Genomic DNA, 23045 nt, shown 5'->3' with positions numbered 1-23045 from the left:
AAAAGGGAAGTAGATTTAGACAATAACCAATGAGGGCCCCATTTTACAGTTTGCTGAACTGATGAGCATGGGAATAATCAGTATATAGAAGCAGTTGCTACCCTTAACAGATGGCATGGGATTACTACTCTTTACCAATAAGATTTGATTCTTTTGATGCAACTGCAGCATCACTCTCCGCTTTGAAGGAGAGGGGTAGAGGATGAAAGGAAAGAGAAATTTGGATTCAGATACAACCAACACGAGCCACGGCTTTTTTACAGTCAGACAGTCAGACATTAAGGAAAAAACACCGGACTGCTTCTACAGCCAAGTCCATCAGCAAAGGACATCAAGCAAAAATGACTGATACATGGTTGTAACCTGCACGGCGTGGCAGATACTACCATGGAAGCTTGCTGGGTAGACTGGATATACCATTGGTACTTTTCAGCCATTAGGGATGTGAATCGTTTTTTGACGATTTAAAATATCGTCCGATATATTTTAAATCGTCAAAAATCGTTAGGGCCACGATACAATACCAATTCCCCCGATTTATCGTTAAAAAATCGTAAATCGGAGGGAAGGGGGAGGGCAGGAAAACCGGCACACTAAAACCCCCTAAAACCCACCCCCGACCCTTTAAATTAAATCCCCCACCCTCCCGAACCCCCCCCCAAATGCTTTAAATTACCTGGGGATCCAGCGGTGGTCCAGAACGGCGGCGGTCCAGAACGGCCCCTTCAATTGAATCCTTTTGTCTTCAGCCGGCGCCATTTTGCAAAATGGCCGCCGCAAAATGGCGGCGGCCATAGACAAAAATGATTCGACGCAGGAGGTCGTTCCGGACCCCCGCTGGACTTTTGGCAAGTCTTGTGGGGGTCAGGAGGCCCCCCCAAGCTGGCCAAAAGTTTTCTGGGAGTCCAGCGGGGTTCAGGAAGCGATTTCTTGCCGCGAATCGTTTTCCGTACGGAAAATGGCGCCGGCAGGAGATCGACTGCAGGAGGTTGTTCAGCGGGGGTTCCGGAATGCCGCTGAACGACCTCCTGCAGTCGATCTCCTGCCGGCGCCATTTTCCGTACGGAAAACGATTCGCGGCAAGAAATCGCTTCCTGAACCCCGCTGGACTCCCAGAAACTTTTGGCCAGCTTGGGGGGGCCTCCTGACCCCCACAAGACTTGCCAAAAGTCCAGCGGGGGTCCGGAACGACCTCCTGCGTCGAATCGTTTTTGTCTATGGCCGCCGCCATTTTGCGGCGGCCATTTTGCAAAATGGCGGCGGCTGAAGACAAAAGGATTCAATTGAGGGGGCCGTTCCGGACCGCCGCCGTTCTGGACCACCGCTGGATCCCCAGGTCATTTAAAGCATTGGGGGGGGGGTTCGGGAGGGTGGGGGATTTAATTTAAAGGGTCGGGGGTGGGTTTTAGGGGGTTGGCTCACGATTTTAACGATTTTTCACGATATTTTTAAAACCCAAACGGCAACAATACAATTCCCTCCCCCTCCCAGCCGAAATCGATCGTTAAGACGATCGAGGACACGATTCACATCTCTATCAGCCATCATTTCTATGTTGCTATCTTTATTGATTTTGTAATGCTGTGGTTTCTTTTATATTAAATAATCAATGAAAACGTATTTTCTCCATTGACAGGTAACCTTTATGCAGGAGGTCAAAAAAGCAAAGGCATGTGTTTGGGTAGAAAAGGCAGCAGAGGGCCAACTCGATCAGCAGTGGTAAGCAAACTTCTGTGATACAGCCAAGTATTTTTTTTTATTATGGTAAGAATGAGAACAATGATTTTAGATTCAGTAAAACTAATTTTACTGGAAATGTATTACAAGTTAGAGCCAGTGGACAGGTTTTGACCTTAAACTACAAATGAGTATCGCAATTCCTCCTTTTCCAAACATATCGGAGACAGTATGCTCATGCTGGGCTTTCTGGATCTTTGATCTGACCCGTATGGCATTTCTTATATTTATGTCTTATGTATACAATATAGTCTAGTTTTAGCCATTGTTTAAATGCATGCATCTGACGAAATGACCTTTTGACCTTGTTAGCTTGTGTCTCAATAAATCTGTTAGTGTATAAGATGCAACCAGCTCTTTGATGTTTTTTGCTACTACTGACTAACATGATTACCCCTTTGTAAGTAAAAATATAGACAATGACGGTAACTTTAAAACAAGCGCACACGCCCATATATGCGCATATGTGGGTGCAAGCACGTATGCACATGAATTTTATATCATCTGCGCAATTGCACACACATTATATAAAAGATGCTTATTCACACACATGTATTCTCCTAATTTTAAGCATTTGCATGAGGAAATGTTATTCACATATTTTTCTTGGCATTTGTCATCTTCTGCACACACAAGTCAGTGTAAGCAATGTGAACCCTTGTTTCTATGGAGAGGTTGATGCAGCCTATGGAGCGAGCCCTATCGGCCCTCACCGACAGCTGGCAGAGGTTTGCTGGCAACAGAATGGTCTAGGGCTTCACCCATACCAGCCTTTTCCCCCACAGGTTAAGCCTTGGGTTCCAGGCACCAGCAGGACTTAGGCGAGAGTCTCTACAGGAACAGCGAGGGCAGTGGTTCAGGGCCAGGCAAGGGCCAGAGGCAGGTGATGAGCAAGAAAAGTCAGAGTCCAAGCAAGGGATCAGTGGCAGGCAACAATCTAGAGTACCCAGTGTCCAGGCAAGGGTCAGGAGAGGATCAGGTGTTTCAGTAAATGTACATGGAACATATTAGGTGTCCTCAATGTGGCTGGAAGCATGACCTGATACATCACAGGCCCTATCTGCCACAGGACCAGGAATGAGTCAATGAATCTGGGCACCAATAGAAGGAAAGGGATTCTGAGGGGCAAGTTCTGCATGCTTAGCTATAGACAGTTTCTGGGCTTGAATTGGAGAGATGGCTTGTCTCTTGTACTGAGCTGCCACCTTGGAGATCAGTTGATTGATTCACAGCCAAAGATCCTGGAGCTCTTGAGCTGTGAGGCGGGCTGCAAGAAAGGCTACTGAGAATGGCAGAGTCAGAGGGAACTGTGGATACTTACTGTAGATGACATGGAAGGGCGAGGAGCCAGTGGAACTGCTGACATGCTTGTTCTGTGAGAATTCAGCCCATGATAGGAGGATATCATATATATATATATATATATATATATATATATATATAAAAATGTTAAATAGTTTGTATGTTGTCGCTAATCTCGCCTACCGCTTAACCGAATGCGTTCAAATTTGCACACAACATTCACTTCCCATACGGGAAGGATCTTATACACTTACATTACATATAGGTCACACATGTGACAGGTAATACAAGTTTAAAAATTGCTTACACAAAACAGCGACATCTGGTGGCCGTCGGCGCAAGTGCAACCTCTTACACCTTTCACATACACTCACACACCACACCTCACCCCCACACAGGGCTATTGTCTTTCATTCACACTCCCTCATAACACACAGAAATCCACACTCATCACACCACACACCCCCACCCACACGCCTGCCAATGTCACTTACTTCACCCACCCTCCCAAAACACACCAAAACATGGATTCCTGGCTGCTACATTGGGAAGCCACGTATTTCACACACCCTCCGAATTTAAATTAAAGTACCCTCTTCCACCCACCCACGCACTGCACTCCGATCACACACTACACCTGAAACAAGTCCATGCTTCTCCGCCGGCACCACAGGAACGGTCCGGGACACATCGCATTCAGTAGGGCCGTCGGATGCCATCAACCAAAATGGCGCCGGCGGACCTTGCCCTTACTATGCTATACGGAGACAACAATGATGTCGGTACACCATGTGACATAGTAAGGGCAAGAGCCCGTCGGTGCCATATCCTCAGCGGACATTTGCCCTTACTAGGTCAGGAATCCTAACGCACATCTTTCACCGGTGAAGTTTTGCGACATGGCAGCCGGCGGAACAAACCCTAGCACACACCCTCGCCACCGGCTGGCAGTTTACACAGGTAGCCGGGGAGGAGCACGGTGGAGGACCGTTTTTATTTTCCGCCGCACGTTTTTCACAGGGGGGGAACTCATTCTCCACATCTCCTGAGAGGGGGGCTGTAGCGTGGGTTGCTGTATTTCGCCGGATTTGGGGGGAGGCCAGGAAGGTGTGCTTGCATATTTAAACTATTCTTTGCTGGTGCTGTTCATTTGGGGTACAAAAAAAAAACAAACCACACAAACTGTAACCTTTACTGCTCTGTTCTGTTTTTTCAACTTAACCAGGCTCAGCCACAGCAACGCGTGAACTGATTGCTTTCAAATTTGGACACAAGCTTCACCTCACATACGGCAAGGTTATTCTACACTTACGTTACATATATGTCCACACCGGGGGCTGGAAAAAAGTTTTAAAATTTGGTTCCACAAAACAGCGACATCTGCTGGACGTAAGCGCAAGGTCTTACACCTTGCACAAATGCTCACACCCCACACACACGTAACCAATGTTTGGGATTCACACACCCTCCAACCAGACACAAATCCACCCTCCTCACACCCCCCCGCACACATGCCAATTGTACTTACTTCACACACCCTCCCAAAACACACAAAAACCCACAAAATTCCAGCATGCTACACTGGGAGGCCACTCACATGCCACATGTTTGCTATTCCCACACCCTACGAACTCACACAAAAACACCCTCCTCACACCCCCCACACCCATGACTTTTCTACTTACTGCCCATACCCTCAGAATGCACGCAAAACGGCAGAATAGTTCGGGCTGCTCCAGCTGGGGGGGGGGGGGGGGCAACACCTCTCCATGACACATCGCATATACTACGGCCATCGGCTGCCAGTAATCAAAATGGTGCCGATGGCTCTGTCCTTTACTAGGGCACTCGGGAATGCCAATGGCAGCAGTAGCCCATGTGACATAGTAAGGGCGAGGGCCCGTCAACGCCATTTTCTGGACTGGCAACTGGCGCACCTTCGCCCTTACTATCTGAGCGAGACGACCGCTCCCATTGCTCCACCCCACTGACAGAGTAAGTTCTAACAGCCATTAGAGACAGTTTCAGTGCTGGCTGCCAAGGGCCCGGCGCTAATACTTCCATGCCAGAACGAACGCTCCACCGACTACCATTTTTGACAGGTATTGGCGGGCCTGCAGGGGGGGGTGTGGGGATGTTCTTGCGTCCGTGTTCGGGGGGGGGGGGGGCGGGGGGCGGTTATCCCCATTCTCTTTTCTTTCTTTTCCACTTAACCTGGCTCTGCCACTGCAATGCGTGGCCGGGTACAGCTAGTATATATATATATATATATATATATATATATATATATATATATTGGGACACATATTGTGTATATAAGTTTGCTATATTGCCTTCATGCCTAATGCTCTCTTTCCTACGTGCACCCTCTCTTGCACCTCCCAGTTCTTCTTTACCCTGTTTTTTGTAACTGCTCTCTTCCTTCTTTGTTTTCCCCCTGTTACATGTAAACCGGCATGATATCTATGATGAAGACCGGTCAAGAAAAAACAAGAAAATTGTTGATATATTGGCAGAAGATGATCTTGAGAATTCGATTATTTCTTTCAGTTTGGCCATTTCCTTGCTGATAGTAGACTGTAGTGAAATCCAACATAATTCCAAATTTCTTACAAAGACCTTTCCAGTAGGTCATACAGGATGTGAGAGGGTAGCCTATGTAAGTGGTAGATGTGCTGAATGAAGAGAGGGGCTAACATGGGAACAGAGGGCAAGCCTAGGAGAGGAACAAAATGTGCCATCTTGGAGAATCTGTCCACCACAACCCTTATCGCGGTGTAGAAATGAGAGAGAGGGAGGCCCATGATGAAATCAGTGGACAAGTAGGTCCAGGGTTCCTTAGGGCTGGCAATGGCTGTAACAGCCCCCAAGGTTGGGCATGAGTGGACTTACGCTGTACACAGGCAGGGCATGACATAATTATAAATCATTCATTGAGTTGCCAAAACAACAGCATCAAAGCCTTCAATCTTCAATTAAAACACAATTTCTCAAACATTACACCTCAACACCCGACGTTGCTGTGGGTAAACACTATCATCATAGGAATTGTGCAAGATGGAACACAGTACTTTTTAAAAAAAAATTGTTGAATTTTCTATTGGAAATAAAATTCTCCAATATTAATGACTTTCAAATCACATATCAAAAAGTCATTAATATTGGAAAATTTTATTTGCAATAGAAAATTCAACAAAAATGTTTTTTTTTTAAAGTACTGAGTTCCATCTTACACAATTCCTATGATGATAGTGTTTACCCACAGCAACATTAGCTGTTGAGGTGTAATGTTTGAGTAATTGTGTTTTAATTAAAGATTGAAGGCTTTGATGCTGTTGTTTTGGCAACTCAAATAATAGTCACAGCGTGCCTGGTGTGAATGTTTGTAGTAGTTTAATCATATCATTCTTTACCTGTGGGTACCATTGGTGACACCGGATAAGTTCAAGAATACGGGTGACTCCAGAGTGCCCTGCCAGGTGCAAATCATGAGCCAGTTCTAACAATTTTTTGCAATGATGCTTCGGTTCTATAGTCTTCCCAGGGGGTACCGATATAGTAGCAATGACGATGACCCTTGCAGGATCAGTGATATGTTGAGGGAGCTCTGTTATATCTTCCATCTGGAAGAAGCAGGAGAGGGCATCAACTCTCTGATGCTTAGCTGCTGGTCAGTAGCTAACAGAGACCATTGGGCCTGCCTTGGGTTGAGCTGATGCACCTGTTGAAGGTACTCCAGGTTCTTGTGGTCTGTGTAGATCATGATCTGGTGTTTGGCCCCTTCTATGAGATGTCACTATTCTTCCATCACAAATTTTACCACAATGATTTCCTGATCCCCAACTGTGTAATTCTTCTGAGCCAGAGAGAACTTCCTGGAAGAAAAGAAGCATAGCAGGAGGGTCACTATGTTCACTGAAGACAGAATCCTATCCCAAGGGTAGAAGTATCTACCTCTAGGATAAAGGGATGATCAGGATCTGTATGCCATAGGCAGGATCCTTGGGAGAATGCTTGCTTAAGTGCCTGGAAGGCATCAGTGTCTTCTGTAGAGCAACACCAGGTATCCATTCCTTTTTTGATTAAGACAGTGAATGACACTGTGAGGGTTGAATATTCAGAAATGAATTGACAGTGGTAGTTACCAAATTCTAGAAAACGCTGTATGGCCTGAAAGTCTACCTGCCAATGCCAGTCTAGGATGGCTTTTTCTTTCATAGGATCCATGTGAAAGCCAGTCCAGGAGATGATATAATACAGGGTAGGAAGTTGTTCTTGCTCAAAGAGACATTTCTCTAATTTTGTGTAGAGGTAGTTGTCTTGTAGTCTTTGCAGCACCTGTTTAACATGCTTCTGGTACTGGCTCAGAGATTGAGAGTAGATGATGTCATTGAAATACACCACTACATGAGAATACAGGAGATCCCAAAATATTTCAATCACCATATTTTGCAATACTATGAGGGCATGGCATAACTAAGTATTCATAATGCCTGTCTCAAGTATTGAACGTTGTTTTCCATTTGTCTTCTTTGCAGATACGTATAAGATTGTATGTTCCCCGCCGATCTAACTTGGTGAAACTTTTTGCCCCTTGTAGTTGATAGGAAATCTCAGAGATGAAAGGTAGTGGCTATTGGTTCTTTTTTGTGAGGACATTGAGGCCCCTGTAGTCAATACAGGACCTGAGGTAACGGTCCTTCTTGCCTACTGTTACGCTCTCCTTCTCCAAAGGGGAGGAGCTAGCAATCTGATATGCTCACCTCCTCCAGAGGGGAGGAGTTAGCAATCTGCTGTCGCTCACTCCACCAGGAGGGCAGAGTTGGCAAGCTGTTCTGCTGTGCTCCTGAAAGGGGAAGGAGTAGCGATATGACATGATCTGCCCCTCCAGAGTGGAGGAGTTAGCTATCTGTAATTCTATTAGTGAACTGCTGTTAGATGCTCCCTTAAGGAAAGTAAGTGGCAAGTTGTATCAATCTGCTAAGGAGTAGCAATCTGTTATGGATCAACTCTCCAAGGAAGAGGAGTTGGCAATAGGTATATAGTACTTCGCTATTGAGATAGCAATCTATCATGCCCCCTGCTACAGAGTAGCAATCTGTATATATATATAAGCTGCTGGCAAGTCTCAGAGAAAGAGGAGTAGCTGTCTATATAATACTTCCGTGAGTGGAGTCAGTGGTCTGTAGAGGTTGGCTCCCACAAGGTGACACTAGTGAAAGGAATGACCACTTAGAGGAAATGGTGAATCCCTGGGCCGATGGCAGATGACAGCGCCCCCAGGATGAGATCCTGAGAGGAACCACCGGCTAGGCTAGAATATGAGATAAACACAATAGTTCTTTATTAGACTGGAAGCTGGACCACCAGAGGTGGAAGTAGTGAGTCGCTGTGTCCGGCAAGGCTGAAGTCCTTCTGATACTGGAATATAATCTCTGGGTCGCTGAGCTGTAGAGAGAGACTAGAAGTAGTGAGTAGACAGGGTATACTGGATACAAGATGGTACACTCACAATAGTAGATGTCTGCAATGGTCTCTATGCCACAGAGAGTCTTCAGTACATTCAGGAACAGGAGTGGTAGGCGAGCACTGGTTCCCACAAACAGTCTGTAATAAGAACTCACAATTGATGTATATGAAATGGCTTCTAGAGTAGAAGAGAGTCTGTATAAGATTCTAGGAACATGGGCCCTCGTGGAGCGAGTAACGGTTCCTATCTGTAATCTTGCCAATGTAACTCTTGATCTCTGTACCTGCGATAACATCTTGGACGGAAGGGAGTCTTCAGAGCAAAAGGTATGTAGGCCCTCGTGGAGCGAGGACCAATTCCTATGTAATAGAACTCACTGTGTTCACGTCCGTGATTGCTTCCAGGAATGAGGAGTCTTCCGAGTGTTCTGGCAATCTGAAATCAAGAAGAGAGAGCGGAGCCCCCGTGGAGCGGGTACTCCTGGCAAGTTTGAAAAGGCCGAGCAGTGTGGACTGGTTCCCCGGCTGACTCGGATCATTGTTGCAAGTATCGTGGACTGCCGAAGCAAGTCCCATTGGAGTTCCTTGCTAACTCGTTAGAGGTTAGCAAACAAAGACCTTTTAAAGTGCAAATGGATGACATCACTACGGGGGGACGCCCCCGAGGTTCGCGCCCTTGCTGGTACAAAGTCTGGAGCGCGCGCACGCACATGCCCTTACGTCGTCAGGAACATGGCGGATCTGTAGCATCAGGCCAGTCCGGGGGAACTGGAACCAAGAGGTGGAGAGAAGCCACGGCTGCACTGTCCTTCAGAGTCAAAGGGAGTCGCATCCCAGGTAGAGAGGGTGGAGCGAGGGGTGAGAAGAGGCATGAACGCAACACCTACAAAGAAGACTCATGCTCCAGCTGTGGAAGAAAATGGTCAGATTAAGCCCTTTTCCAAAATTTCTTTGTTATATTAACTCATAGTCTCTGTCTCAGAAATTGATAAAGGGTAGACCCTTCCCCATGGGGGCACCTTCTATGGCAGAAGGTCTATGGCACCATCATAGGAATAATGAGGGGCAGAATTTCAGCCCACTGTTTGAAGAATATGTTGGAAAAGGCAGCATATTGTGGCGGCAGCCTTGGTATGGTGGTGGCCATCGTCAAGACAGGCGGAGGATGGATGGGAGTGGGACTCTAATGTGTCAGCTCCAAGGAGTTCCACTTAATGATTGACTGGTGCTGTTGAAGCCAGGGCAGGCCCAGAATAACAGGATTCATCACTCTTGATATTATATGGAATGAGATGGTCTCCTTGTGGAGAAGACCATTCTGGAGACTGAGTGGCATGGTTATCTTCATGAGATGGCCTGGGAGAGGGTCCCCATACAGAGAGGATATGGTTACAAGGTATTCAAAGGGGATTGTAGGAATATGGTGCTGATGGACAAGAGCTTCATCAATGAAGTTCCTACCTGCTCCAGAGTCAAAGAAGGCTTCTATAGAAAGCTGAAAGTAATGACGGAAAGGAGCGTGTTCAGCCTATGGTTGCTTCCTGATCAACCCTAAGCATGAGAGTTTCCTGATTTCTTGGGGCACTGTGATGCCAAGTGTCTTTGACCAGCACAGTATAGACATAAGCCTAACTGTCTTCTCTATGATAAGCTGTCCTTCGGGGGACAGTTTAGCATGGCCCAGCTGCATAGGGTCCTCTGGAACTCTCGGTTCTGAAGTAGGTACTGGAACTAGAAGATGCTGGAAGCGAGGAGCCAATACGACAAGGCGCCAGATAGCCTTAGTCTCCTGATTCAGTTCTTGAAACCGCCAGTCAAGGCGGTTAGCCAGTGAGATTAAGGCATCCAAAGTTGTGGGGATGTCTCAGCTGGCCATTTTGTCTTTTATCCTGCTGGAAAGGCTTTGCCAAAAGATGGTGGTGAGGCTGTCATCTCCCCATTGTAGCTCTAATGCAAAGGTTTGAATCTGTATAGCGTAATCCCTAACAGTTTATGAACCCTGTTGAACCCGAAAAAACTTGGCCGCTATGGAAGTAGCTCGGCCCAGATCCTCAAAAACGAGTTAGAATTGGTGAAGGAAGTCTGAGAGGCTCTGAAGAAGAGGATCAGCATACTCCCACATGGGAGATGCCCTGGCCAGTGCTGTGTCATCTAGTAGTCCAGGAGCAGTAGGGGGTCCTTAATCAAGAAAGTCACTGGGTTCCTTGAGCGGCGTGGAGCCACAGGGAGATGAGCCTGTGCTGGTGTCAGGGTGTCCATGAAGGCTGCGAGCTCTCGAGGAACCCAGTGACTTTCTTGATTAAGGACCCCCTACTGCTCCTGGACACATTGGACCAGGCCCAGAATGGCCTGGAGCAAAGTCAAGTGCACAGATTTTAGCATGAGTTTTTGCTTCCATGGTAAGCTTCTTTTCACATTTTTTATTTGCCTTCCTTATCAATGCTTTGCATCTAACATTTCAGTGCTTATGCTTTTTCCTGTTTTCTTCATTTTGATCTCTTTACCATTTTTTGAAAGATGTTCTTTTAGTTATAGCCTCTCTCACTTCACCTTTTAACCATGCCAGTATTCATATAGACTTCCTTCCACTTTTTCTATTGCAAACATATTACTGCATGGCTTTATTCATATTTCAAGAAGTGAAAATCAGCTTTTTTATAATTATAAAGTTAAATGTCAATGTCTACAGGGTAAAGGAAAAAAAAGCTAGTCAAAGTTTATTAGTTCAGTACAAAAGTAACACTCTATATATTTTTTGCTCTTTATTTTTGCGAGTGCTTAAAGAGGAAGTCAAACCAAAGGGGTTATTTTCCAAGCCGCGTTATGGCCTTTTTGCATGCGAAAAATAGCTTAATGCATGGTGTGACACTAATTTGGGAAAGGATTTCTGTCCAAGTAGGATGGCTTTGTGAAGCCATATTCAACAGTTTTAATGCCAGAAATAACTATACCTTTTTCATTTGTGTTAAGCTGTGTTGCACTTTGTGATCTTTTCACAAAAAGCATTTTAGGAAAGAGAGAGACAGAGAGAGAGAACCTAACTATAAGTTCTGTATAGTAGTTAGATATTTATACCTCTCTATGAGGCCCACCTAGTTACTCGAGGTGAGGTTTAGGTAGTAGTGTAGGGGTTAGGGGCCACTTTGACATTCAGAGTAAGACGTACGAACAGAACAGTACACTCTTGTGAAGATTTGATGTCCTTCGGAGTGAGGAAAGTCACCCAAAGATGGGATTTGTACAATGTTCTCTCAACCTAGCTTGATGTTACCCAGGTAGAGAGTCCATCAAGCTAGGTTGAGAGAACATTGTACAAATCCCATCTTTGGGTGACTTTCCTCACTCCGAAGGACATCAAATCTTCACAAGAGTGTACTGTTCTGTTCGTACGTCTTACTCTGAATGTCAAAGTGGCCCCTAACCCCTACACTACTACCTAAACCTCACCTCGAGTAACTTGGTGGGACTCATATAGAGGTATAAATACCTAACTACTTAAAGATCTAGATCTCTCTCTCTCTCTCTCTCTCCATGAAGCACAATGAATCCTGGCCCAAAAGAGATATGTAACTTTTATTCTTGCATTAACCAGTAATATTGAGCAACATAAACTGTATTATATTTCTAATTGTTTAAAATAATTAAACTTGAAACTAGTGCATACAAATATATAAGAATGCATTATACACAATTATTCTGAAGGTGACTGAGTCAGTGATTAAAAGAAAAAAACCATGATAAATCCAAGCAATGCTGAATGTGTCAGAGTAAGTTCATGTTTAAAGGAGAGAATATGCATTCTGGTTTGGCCCACCACACTGTAAGTATGAAAGCTGTCTTTATTACACCTTTGAAAAGGGTACTTCCTAGATGGCTAAGAGTGCATATTATAAGTGGGAGAATATAAACTGGAAAAATTATGAGGAGTTTGGAATTAATATCCACCCTCTAGTAACCTTTGTAGTGGTCTAATAAAACATGAATTATTTTTAAAATCCTTCTGTATATGGTTTATGTTAGGATTTAACCATTTCAGTGGCTTGTGATGCAGGAAGAAATGTCTGCTTTTCCAAAACCATTTCTATGGAGACAAATAGTTTCTTGCTTTTCCCATTACGGACAGGCAGTGGTGAGGAAGAACTGAAGGGAAGGTGATGGGAGGATCAGAACTGTGCCAACTCATTTGCAGTCTTCTCTTTACCACTTTTGTAAAAGTCAGTTCCCATTTTTTTAAATTTTTTACCTGTGTCTTGGTAAATTTTTAAAGTTGTGGTGATGTCTTTTTTTGGGAGGGGTGAGGGGATGATTATAGCCTACTGAACAATTTATTCAGCAACAATGATTTGCTGTAACATCATTATCATACAAATAATTATCATATGACATTAGTATCTTTAAAGATATGAGATTAGCCATGGAAAAAAAATGTACAATGTTCTAAAATAGTCAAGACAGTGATGTCTTTTCAAGCCTTTGCTTTTAAAGTTCAATTTCAAATTACAGTCAAATATATTGGCCTTTTCAGAATGTTGTGTCTTCTGATGAATGCTGCACATGCTCATGAAATTGTACTATGGGAATTTCCATTAGCATACAATGTAACCTTCCTATACAAGTCAGTAAGTTGCTTTGGTAGTTACAAAAGTGGCAAATGAAATTTCTAGTTCTATAGCACATTGTGGAGCATGATGATATAGATAATGTATATGGGACTGAAAGTATATCTTGAATATAATCCTTATAGTTAATGCACTGTTCTTGTCATGGTTTAAAATATTCAGGCTCACAAGAAGGTAATGCATTGTGCCATATTTCATATGAATCAGGACATCTAAACTGCAGTAGTTTAATGCTGAGAATTGTGGATCATTTGTGGGTCTCATCTGATTTAGAGCTCAGCATACTTCATGCTGTTATGAATCCTCCTGTAGCTGTGCTACGGGAGGATTCTCACCTCTTTCCTGGAGGCCGCTCCGAAGCCGGGGTCTCGCTTACAAACTATCCAGGATTTGCTCCAGGGCCTGGGAGACCTTCGATGTCCTTGAGGCCTGCCTGAGTCTTGCTTGGGTCTGCATGGACTTCCTGGTTTGGGCCACGCCCTTCTCCCTAGGGGCCAGCCCGCAGCACTTCTCCTCAGTTACAGGGCCAGCTAGGTGTGGCCCATCCAAACTCCTCCCAGGGAGTTGCCTGACTTCAGCCCTATAAAAGAACATCAACTTCCAGTCAGCTTTGCCTTTGCAAATAGCCAGTTGTCTGAGGAGCTTCTTCTTGGATGCCATGGTCCTGCTCTTGTTTGGTGTTCCAGTATTCCAAGAGATGCCTCTTCATTTTGTCTCTGCTGTTCCTGATCCCGGTCTCTGATGTCCTGATGTTCTTGACGTTCTTCGTCAATGCCCTCCTGATGTTCCAGAAGGCCTGGCGTCCTTGATGGCTAGAGGTCCGTATGTACCTGATCTTCCTGATGTCCCTGCAATTTTCCAGCTCCCCGAGTTCTCCAGATGGCCACCCCGAGGGTAAATCCGTTCCGTCAGTTCCTGTTTCTGATCATTGGAGCCTCTACCAGTTGGATTCCTTTCCTGAGCCTGCCCTGCTCCCGCATGGTATGTGACCAGCCTCCTTAAGTAGTGTAGGGCATGTAGAGGATAGGGTGCTCTGTGACCAGCCCATTGGGTCTGCCCTGAGTAGTGGGCTGTGTAGGGCACCCTGAGGAACACTGCCCACTTGTCTTCGTCTAAGTGTTCCAAGTCCTTTTCGTCTTGTCTGGATTTCCCAAGGTCCGTAAGAGTTATCCTTGCCTCGGATGTTCCTGATGCACTGAGCCTCCATCTACTCTAGTTCCAGATGCCTTCCATGGGAGAGCTTCCACCCGCTCGCTCTTCCAGAAGTCTTTCGTTCCTGTTGTTGATGCCTTGTGTTTTTCTCCTGAGTCCTGAAGCCTTCATCTCAGCCTTCAAGCATCATCCCTTGTCCGCCCTCGCCTCTTGTCCAGCCTGCCGCCTGTGCTGCTCCCTGCAGCAGGTGCAAAAGGGCTGGGAGTAGTCGGAGGACCACTCAGACCAACCTTGTGTGGTTGGCCTCATTCAAGCATGCAGGTCGGCAGGGGCCTGGTCACCTCTAATCTAGACGAGGTCCGTCTTACTGCAAGGGGCACACATCTCACCCCTAGCGCTCCCAGCCAGCAGAGCGCAACACATGCTTAATACTTTTTCTTACTCTATGTTCATTTTTGCTCTGGTTTGCATTTCTGATTACTAAACTTTTAAGAACATAAGATATACCATACTGGATCAGACCAAGGATCCATCAAGCCCAGTAGCCTTTCTCCAACAGTGGCAAATCAAAGTCAAAGTCACAAGTAACCAAACATTAAATAGATCCCATGCTATTAATACCGCAGCTGCATGCAGCTCCATGCAGTGGCTGTCCCCTATTGATTAATAGCTATTTATGGACTTCCCTAGGAATATATTTAAACCTTTTTTAAACCCAGCTACACTCGCTGCCTTAAACACATCCTTTGGCAATGAATTCCAGAGCTTAATTGTGCATTGAATGAGATAATTTTCTCTGATTTGTTTTAAATGTGCTACTTGATTACTTCATGGAGTGCCCCCTCATCCTTGTATTATTCAAGAGTAAATAACCATTTCACATTTACCCATTCAAGTCCTTTCATGATTTTTAGACCACTATCATATTCCCCCTCAACCATCTCTTCTCCAAGCTGAACAGCCCTAACTTCTTTAGCCTTTCCTCATACAGAAGCCATTCCATGCCCTTCATCATTTTGGTCACCCTTCTCTGAACCTTCTCCAGTGCAAATATATCTTTTTTTCAGATGTGGCATACAGAACTGCACACAGTATTCAAGATGCAGTCTAACCATTGATCAATACAGAGGCATTATGGCATCCTTGTTTTATTTACCATGCATTCCCTTCTTAATGATTCCTAACATTCACTTTGCTTTTTTGACCACCACAGCACTCTGAACCAATGATTTCAATGTAATATCAACTATGATGCTCAGATCTTTTTCCTGGGTATTAACTACTAAAATGGAGCCTAACAACATCATGTAGCTATAGCATGATTTATTTTGCCCTATATATACCACCTTGCACCTGTCCACATTATTTCATCTGCCATAAGGATGCCCAATCTTCCAGTCTCACAAGGTCCTCCTGCAATTTATCACAATCTGCTTGTGATTTAACTACTCTGAATAATTTTGTGTCATCTCCAAATTTGATCACTTCACTCATCGAACCTCTTTCCAATCATTTAGAAATATATTTAAAAACACTGGTCCAAGTACAGATCCCTGAGGCACTCCACTGAAAAGCTTTTTCTGCCAGGAACACAAGGTTGCCTCCAATATAGGGATCAAAATCATCTGAAAAAAATAGCAGAATCTTAGCAACACAATCATTTTTATTACCACAATTCAACCCATCCAGGTGAAGTCATCTCTGTCCTAAGTATCCAAGTCCTGAAAAATGTTCCGCCCTAAAATAACATAATTTAATGTGAATAACTATTCGAGATGGGATCCTATATTTTCCCCAAGATACTTCACCCTTTTCATTTGATACCTTAAATGGAAACCTATTCTTAACCATACTCTACCCTTCAGATGCTACTGATGTGTTTGCGCATCCCGGCCGCGTGGGTGCCGCAACCTGGCCTGCTCACCTCGCGCTGCCCTCATCTAGCTCCGGTCTTGCTCCTGCTGCCAGCTCCCACTGATCCCATCGCTCACCACAGCCCTCTCCAGCTTCCTCCACGCTGCAGGCCTTGCAGCAGAGCTCCCGTCAGGGCTCTGCATCTTTGGCCGCCTCGGCCCTGCCCCTAGGCGTGCATGCGGCCGATGTCCTCAGATTTAAAGGGCCAAGCGTGGGAAACCCGATGGGGGCACAGATTGATGACATCACTTGAAAGCCCTATATATAACATGGCCCTGTCCCAGGACCTCACCTTAGCAATCGGGTCGACACCGTGATGTAGTAGTTTGCATTTTCCTGTGTTCCAGTGTCTCTTTGTTCCAGTGTCTCCTTGTTCCTGAGTCTCCGTGTGTTCCTGTATCCTTACTCAGGTAGTACTTCTCAGACTGATCTCTGGTACTGACCTCGGCCTGTCTGACTACTTTCTTGTCTGCTGCCTGGAACTGACCACTGCCTGCCTGACCACTCTCGTCATCTGCTGCCTGGAACTGACCCTCACTTGCCTTGACTATGCTCAGACTGACCTTGGTATTGACCCCTGCTTTGGCTGACCACTTCTGGACTGATACTCTGGCTCTGACCCTTGCCCTTCACTTGGGACACTTTCTTCTGGCCTACTGTGACAACCAGACCAACCTGCTTGGAATCCACCTGCAGCCTTCACCTGACTAGACCTGCAGGCGATGCCTGCCTTGCCCGGAGAACCTTCCTTAACTGTTACCTCCCTGTCTACTTGCAACCTGCTAGAACAATGTATCATCCCAGAAAGAGACCTCTATATAAAGTTCATAGAGGCAGCTGTGTGACAACTGAGGAGGAGTCACATAGGTGTGGAGGACAGAGATTCCCCAATGCCTAAGAGCAGAGAGTAATGAGGCTTGCTGTTGCTTGGGACCAGGCAGACTCCTTAGCTATTAGGTAGGACCAAGGTAATGCAGGGGTGAGAGTTAGTCTGAAGTCTTCATAGTCCCAAGCAATAGCAGGCCTCATTGATGTCTGCTATTGGCAGTGATTAATCTCTATCCTCCACACATCCATGATGCCTCCTCAGTTGTCACACAAAAGCTGCTATGAGCTTTATATAGAGGTCTCTTTCTGGGATGGCACAGTCTTCTAGCAGTCAGCAAGTAGAGACATCTTTTTTTAAACTGTCATACCTAAAAATGCTTTATTTAGTGCCTTTTAAGTAGATTGAGGACATAAGTAAGGGGCCCTAAGTAATCTCTTGTGGGGTGAATAGTGTCACTTCCCCTAACACCATACAAGAATTACATGTACACTATGTACTCTCTGGGTCTTGAACCTGCAGCTGCACATGTTGCTCCCTAGAGATGAACAAGATCTAGTGCTTTATGTATTTTTCAAGTAGGTTTCTGACTAAAGACATATGTGATGACAGCATTTGGTGCTAGATCCAGAGAGGAAGTCCATTGTTTGGTCTTATTTATTTTATTTATTTAAAGGTTTTTATATACCGCGGCACGTTTCAAACATCACCTCAGTTTACAATGAACATAATTTAGCAACAAGCTTTGCAATCAATTTAGTAAGAACGAGCATATATCGCATGAAGTAGAAGAACATAGCAGTAAATCAACATTTATTACTATTGAATCTGGCCTAATCTCCTAGTAGAAACTATGTATAATTGGATACATTCAAACAAATGCAGAACATAGCAGTAAATCAACATATATTACAATTGAATCGGCCTAATATCATAGTAGAAACTATTTATAATTAGATACAATCAAGCAAGTGCAGTAAGAGGAGTAAGGAATGGGATGTAATTGGAGTGGGGCAATAAAATGAATGAAGAACATTGTGTATTCAATGTTAGGCGATGTATCTTCACAATGGAAGAGGACAATAGTTTGTTATAGCTACAGTATAACATTTGCATAGCTATGCAACTAATTTAGTCACCAACAGAGTGAAGACATTGCTACAGCACCTTTAGCCAAGCATAATGTATAATGTTACACTTGTTCAATTACGTTTATACTAGTTCATAATTATTACTACCTTGTTCTATGTACTACGCTCTGTCGTATTGTTTTTGTTTCCTGTAAACCGCCGTGATATCCTTGGATGAACGACGGTATATAAAAATCTATAAATAAATAAATAAATAACTTTCTACAGCTCTTCCACTGGACAGCATATGGAGGTGAATACTAGCCAAATATTGCCCATCTCACATGCATGCCCATGTACCCAAGAGTTAGTTAAGCATATGTTCTCTGGAGAAGGCATTATAAGCCACTTGTGAAGCTCCACAGTTAGGAGTTTCATGTTTTGCTCTTGCTGTCTTTCTTGGGAGCATACAATGAGATTTTAGTTTTTTGGCCTAGGCCATACTGCCTTGCATGTGAGAAATGTGCCTAGTTTGAATGGCCAATGGCACTCTAGCATGCAAGGTCATGTAGGACCCAAAGCTTTTACCTAGTGAACCCTTAAAACAAAAACCACATAATTAAAACATACAACCAGAAAGTAAAGTTCAAAGCATGCGATTGCTTTATTAAATACCTTTGTAGTCACCAGAATCATAGCAAGTCAATGTCTTTGGTAATCACATTCTGCATGGACAAGATATTAAATAGCACATGACATTGTAACAGAAATGAACAGCACATTTAGTGGAGACATGTACATATAAACACAGAAATGATGGCAGAAAAGGACCAAATGGTCCATCCAGTCTGCCCAGCAAGCTTATGGTAATATCTTCTGTGCCATACAATTCACCTCCATGCTTATCAGCTTCCCAGACCATCAAGCCAGGGGCCTTGTTGGATGCTGTTTGAGTCCAATTCCCCATCACCTCTTGCCATTTAAGCAGAGAGCAATTGCTACAAATGGCAACATCACATATACAGTATTATGATCTTATCCTATTGCAAAATCATGATTACTACAAAGAACCTAGAAAGTAGAAGTGGCAACCCAATATCATTTCTAATGTTAGAGCTGATGCCAGTACAGCAATGTAGTGCAAGTGAAGTCCCAGACAGTCCATGTTGAAAGAGTAAACTCAAAGAAGACTGCTTAAGAGCCATGGCAGCAAAGTTCAAGAGAAGACCCAGATAGTCCATGTTGAAACATTGTACTCAAAGGCAACAGCCTAAGGGCCATGATAGCAAAGTTCAAGTCACAGGCAGCAGGACCAGAACTGTACAGTACAGCATGGAGGCAGCAGGACCATGACTGGAGAGAGCAGCATGAAGGCAGCAGCCCTAGGATATGAGACATCAGCATGGAGGCAGCAGCAGGATCATGACTTGAAACCACATCAAGGAGGCAGGACTATGGGTAGAGCATAGAGGAGGGCAAAACAAATAAGCAGCCGGTCAACACATGCAGAGAGTAGACCATCTACATCAGCAAGCCAGAATAGGAACTCTGTAGTCAGGCTGAGCACAGCAGGCATCTTTCATCTAGCTGGCACAGGAACTCTGTACAGTGTACTACCCTGGCTTGTTTGGAAAAGTCATCTTTGAGTGAAATTTTTTAGTTTTTACAACTTGGTGCCTATGGGGCTTTTCCTCACCTGGGCATTTGGTTGGTTGGGGATGGCATATCTTTGGGGCAGGTCTACCCCTGGACAGTCCTGCGAACTGGAGCTGCTACACAGAGTGGACTTCTGGGAGGATGGGGATGCACAGGTGCAGGCTCTGGCAATTGTTGAATTAGTTATCGCTGAAGTCAAATTGTTGATGGAGGTGGAGATGGTTAGACCCTGTGCAAGGGCTGCTGTCTGTATCTGTATGGCCTGGATGTGGCTGATCTGAACCCTCTTCTCTGTACTATCTCTGCTCATATATGGCACAGGTGGTGAAGCCCATTAGGGATGTGGAGGGGGGAAAAATTACTTTTCATTATTCTGATCATTTTTAGGAGTTTTTTTCCCATGAATTTCAGTTCATGGATTGCTTGATTCATTTGATTCACTTGAAAAAAATAAATCAAGCAATTAAAAAAAACCCCCAAAATGGCCAAAAAAAGGAAAGCTAAGAATTCCTGCCATCCAGCAGAAAAATGCCAGGTCAGGATACCACCTGGCCCCCACTTACCTGGTCCAGCGGGGATCTGCTGGCGGCAGCTAGGCCAAAGCTTTGGACTTGCGTAAGATGAAGCCAAGGGAGGTCACTGCTATGTCGGCTTACTCAAGACTGATGCCTCAGCCTTAGGCTGGAGCCTGAACCTAGGCTCAATGTCTCAGCATGGTCCAGAGACCGGGTCCTGACACCAGGGCCTCGGCCTAGGCCAGGACCAGGATCCAGGCCTGATGCTGCAACTTGATCCAATGGCCAGGGCTCAATGCCAGAGTCTTGGCCCAGACTCAGGCCCAATGCCATGACCTAATCTGGAGGACAGGTCCAAAAGTCTGGGCCTCAGCCTAGACTGGAGCCCAAGCCCAGGCCTGACACCACTACCCAACCCAGAGGCTGAGTCCAACACCAGGGCACCAGCCCAGACCAAGGCCCAATGCCGCAACTCGATGTGGAGGCTGGATCCCAATGCTGGGGCCTTGGCCTGGACCCAGGCCAGACACTGCAACTCGACCTGGCTTATTCACCCCAGCAGACTTCCATCATTCAGCATTGAAGAGCTGAAGAAGGAAGACAATGAACCACAGAGCTTCCAGGCCTGGATATAGAGGCCTGGGCCTGACCCTGGGCTGAGGACCCAGCATCAGGACCCAGCCTCTGGGTTGAGTCGTGGCATAGGGACCCAGGCTCCAGGTCGGATAATGGCATCAGGCCTTAGTCTGGGCCTTAGTCTGGTCTTAGTCTGGTCCCATTTCCAACCTCCCCTTCCTCTCCAAAATCACGGAGAAACTAGTTAACTCCCGTCTCTCTGACCACCTAGAACAAGCCAACATACTCCCTCCAACACAATATGGTTTCCGAAAACACCTCAGTACAGAATCCCTTCTCCTCTCCCTCACAGACACTATCATCAAAGGTATGGATGCCGGTAACTCCTACCTTATCGCCATGCTAGATATTTCCGCCGCTTTCGATACAGTAAATCATAACATCCTCATCAACACTCTCATCAGCATAGGAATCACAGGTACCGCTCTTTCTTGGATAAAGTCCTTCCTCCAAAACCGAACTTACACAGTCCTCACCGACAATTTTACATCCCCCCCTGTTAATCTCGACTGTGGCGTTCCCCAAGGATCCTCCCTTTCTTCCACCCTTTTTAACATCTACATGCTCCCCCTCACAAACCTCCTCTCCAACCTTGGTATTACACACTTCATCTATGCCGATGATGTGCAAATCCTCATACCCTTCACAAATTCTGTACTCACTGCTCTTCAAAAATGGAACACCATTCTCACCTCCATAAACCAACTCCTCACTGACATGCACCTAGCCCTTAATCCGCAAAAAACGGAACTCCTCCTCATCTCCTCAAAACAAGCTTCCATACCCTTTCCCTCCACCCTCCACCCCCCCAACTTTCTCTCTGACACAAGAAACCTGGGGGTTATTCTCGATAACCAACTAACCTTCAAACCATACATCAAATCTATCCTTAGCAGCTGTTACTTCAAACTACAAACCCTCAAAAACTCAAACCTCTTCTCTACTTCTCTGATTTCCGCACAGTACTTCAATCTATAATTTTCTCAAAAATTGATTACTGTAATGCACTCCTACTTGGTCTCCCTGCTACCCACATCAAACCTCTACAACTCCTTCAAAACGCCACTGCACGCATCCTAACCAATGCCAATAAGAAAGACCATATTACTCCCACCCTCATTAATCTCCATTGGCTTCCCATTCACTCACGAATTATTTACAAGACCCTTACCCTCATCCACAAAAGTATTACTAACGAACATTACAATTGGCTAAACCCACCTTTCCTCCCTCGTACCTCCACAAGACCTACCCGCTCCTCTCTCCGTGGTACCCTCATTCCTCCTTCCATAAAATCCACAAGACTCATCTCCACCACCAATAGGGCCCTCTCCCTCGCAGGCCCTTCCCTCTGGAACTCCATGCCTCCTGACCTACGTACCGAAACCTCCACACCCACATTCAAAAAGAAACTCAAAACCTGGCTCTTCCTCCAAGCTTACCCCCAATCATCTTCATCTCTCACTAACACCCTAACCGGATCACCACCTCTCACCAGTACTCCCCCTCAGGACCTACACCCGACACCCACCCCCTCCAAGGACCCTCAAACCTAAACAAAAAAAAAAAAAAAAAAAAAAACAACCTTGTATATAACCTATGTATATATTAATTGTCCCTTGAACCCCTGTACATATCTTTTCCTTCAGTTTTCCTTTTTCACCCCTCCCCCCCTCCTTTTTGTCCCGTATATCCCTACCCTTCCCTCCCCTACTTATTTATCTAGTTAATTGCCATGTTACTGCATTATGTTAAAAACTGTTCCTTGTAAAGGCCTTGCCTATATATTACTTGTTATAAGTTATCTGTAAACCGGCACGATGTGCAAACGGTTGTCGGTATATAAAATCAAATAAATAAATAAAAATAAATAAAAAGGCTCCAGTATCAGGACCTGGCTTCCGGGTCGGATTATGGCATCAGGCCTGGGCTCAGGCCCCGGTCTAGACTGAAGCCTTGGTGTCGGCTTCTGGGCCAGGTTGCAGCATCTGACCTGGGTCTGGGCCAAGGCCCTGGTGTCAGGGCCGGACCTTCAGGTTGGGTCGCAGCATTGGGCCTGGGCTTGAGGCCAGGCCTCATGCTGTGACCCCAGCATTGGAACCCGGCTTTCGACAGATACCCAATGGATCAGGTAAGTTTTGTTTTTCAG

At 45.2% G+C, this 23045-nt stretch overlaps 1 protein-coding gene across 1 annotated transcript in view; it reads left to right on the top strand.

The window, feature by feature from the left end:
- LMNTD1 (lamin tail domain containing 1) overlaps positions 1-23045 on the top strand; it is a 1277316-nt gene that overhangs the window by 891620 nt on the left and 362651 nt on the right. Inside the window, exon 11 of the mRNA XM_029600162.1 lies at positions 1637-1719. Coding sequence (XP_029456022.1) covers positions 1637-1719 — 83 coding nt within the window. The remainder of the gene's footprint in view (positions 1-1636; positions 1720-23045) is intronic.

Source organism: Rhinatrema bivittatum, chromosome 4 (genome assembly GCF_901001135.1).
Source record: "Rhinatrema bivittatum chromosome 4, aRhiBiv1.1, whole genome shotgun sequence".
Taxonomy (NCBI): domain Eukaryota; kingdom Metazoa; phylum Chordata; class Amphibia; order Gymnophiona; family Rhinatrematidae; genus Rhinatrema; species Rhinatrema bivittatum.
This window is presented reverse-complemented; position numbering and strand designations above follow the sequence as displayed.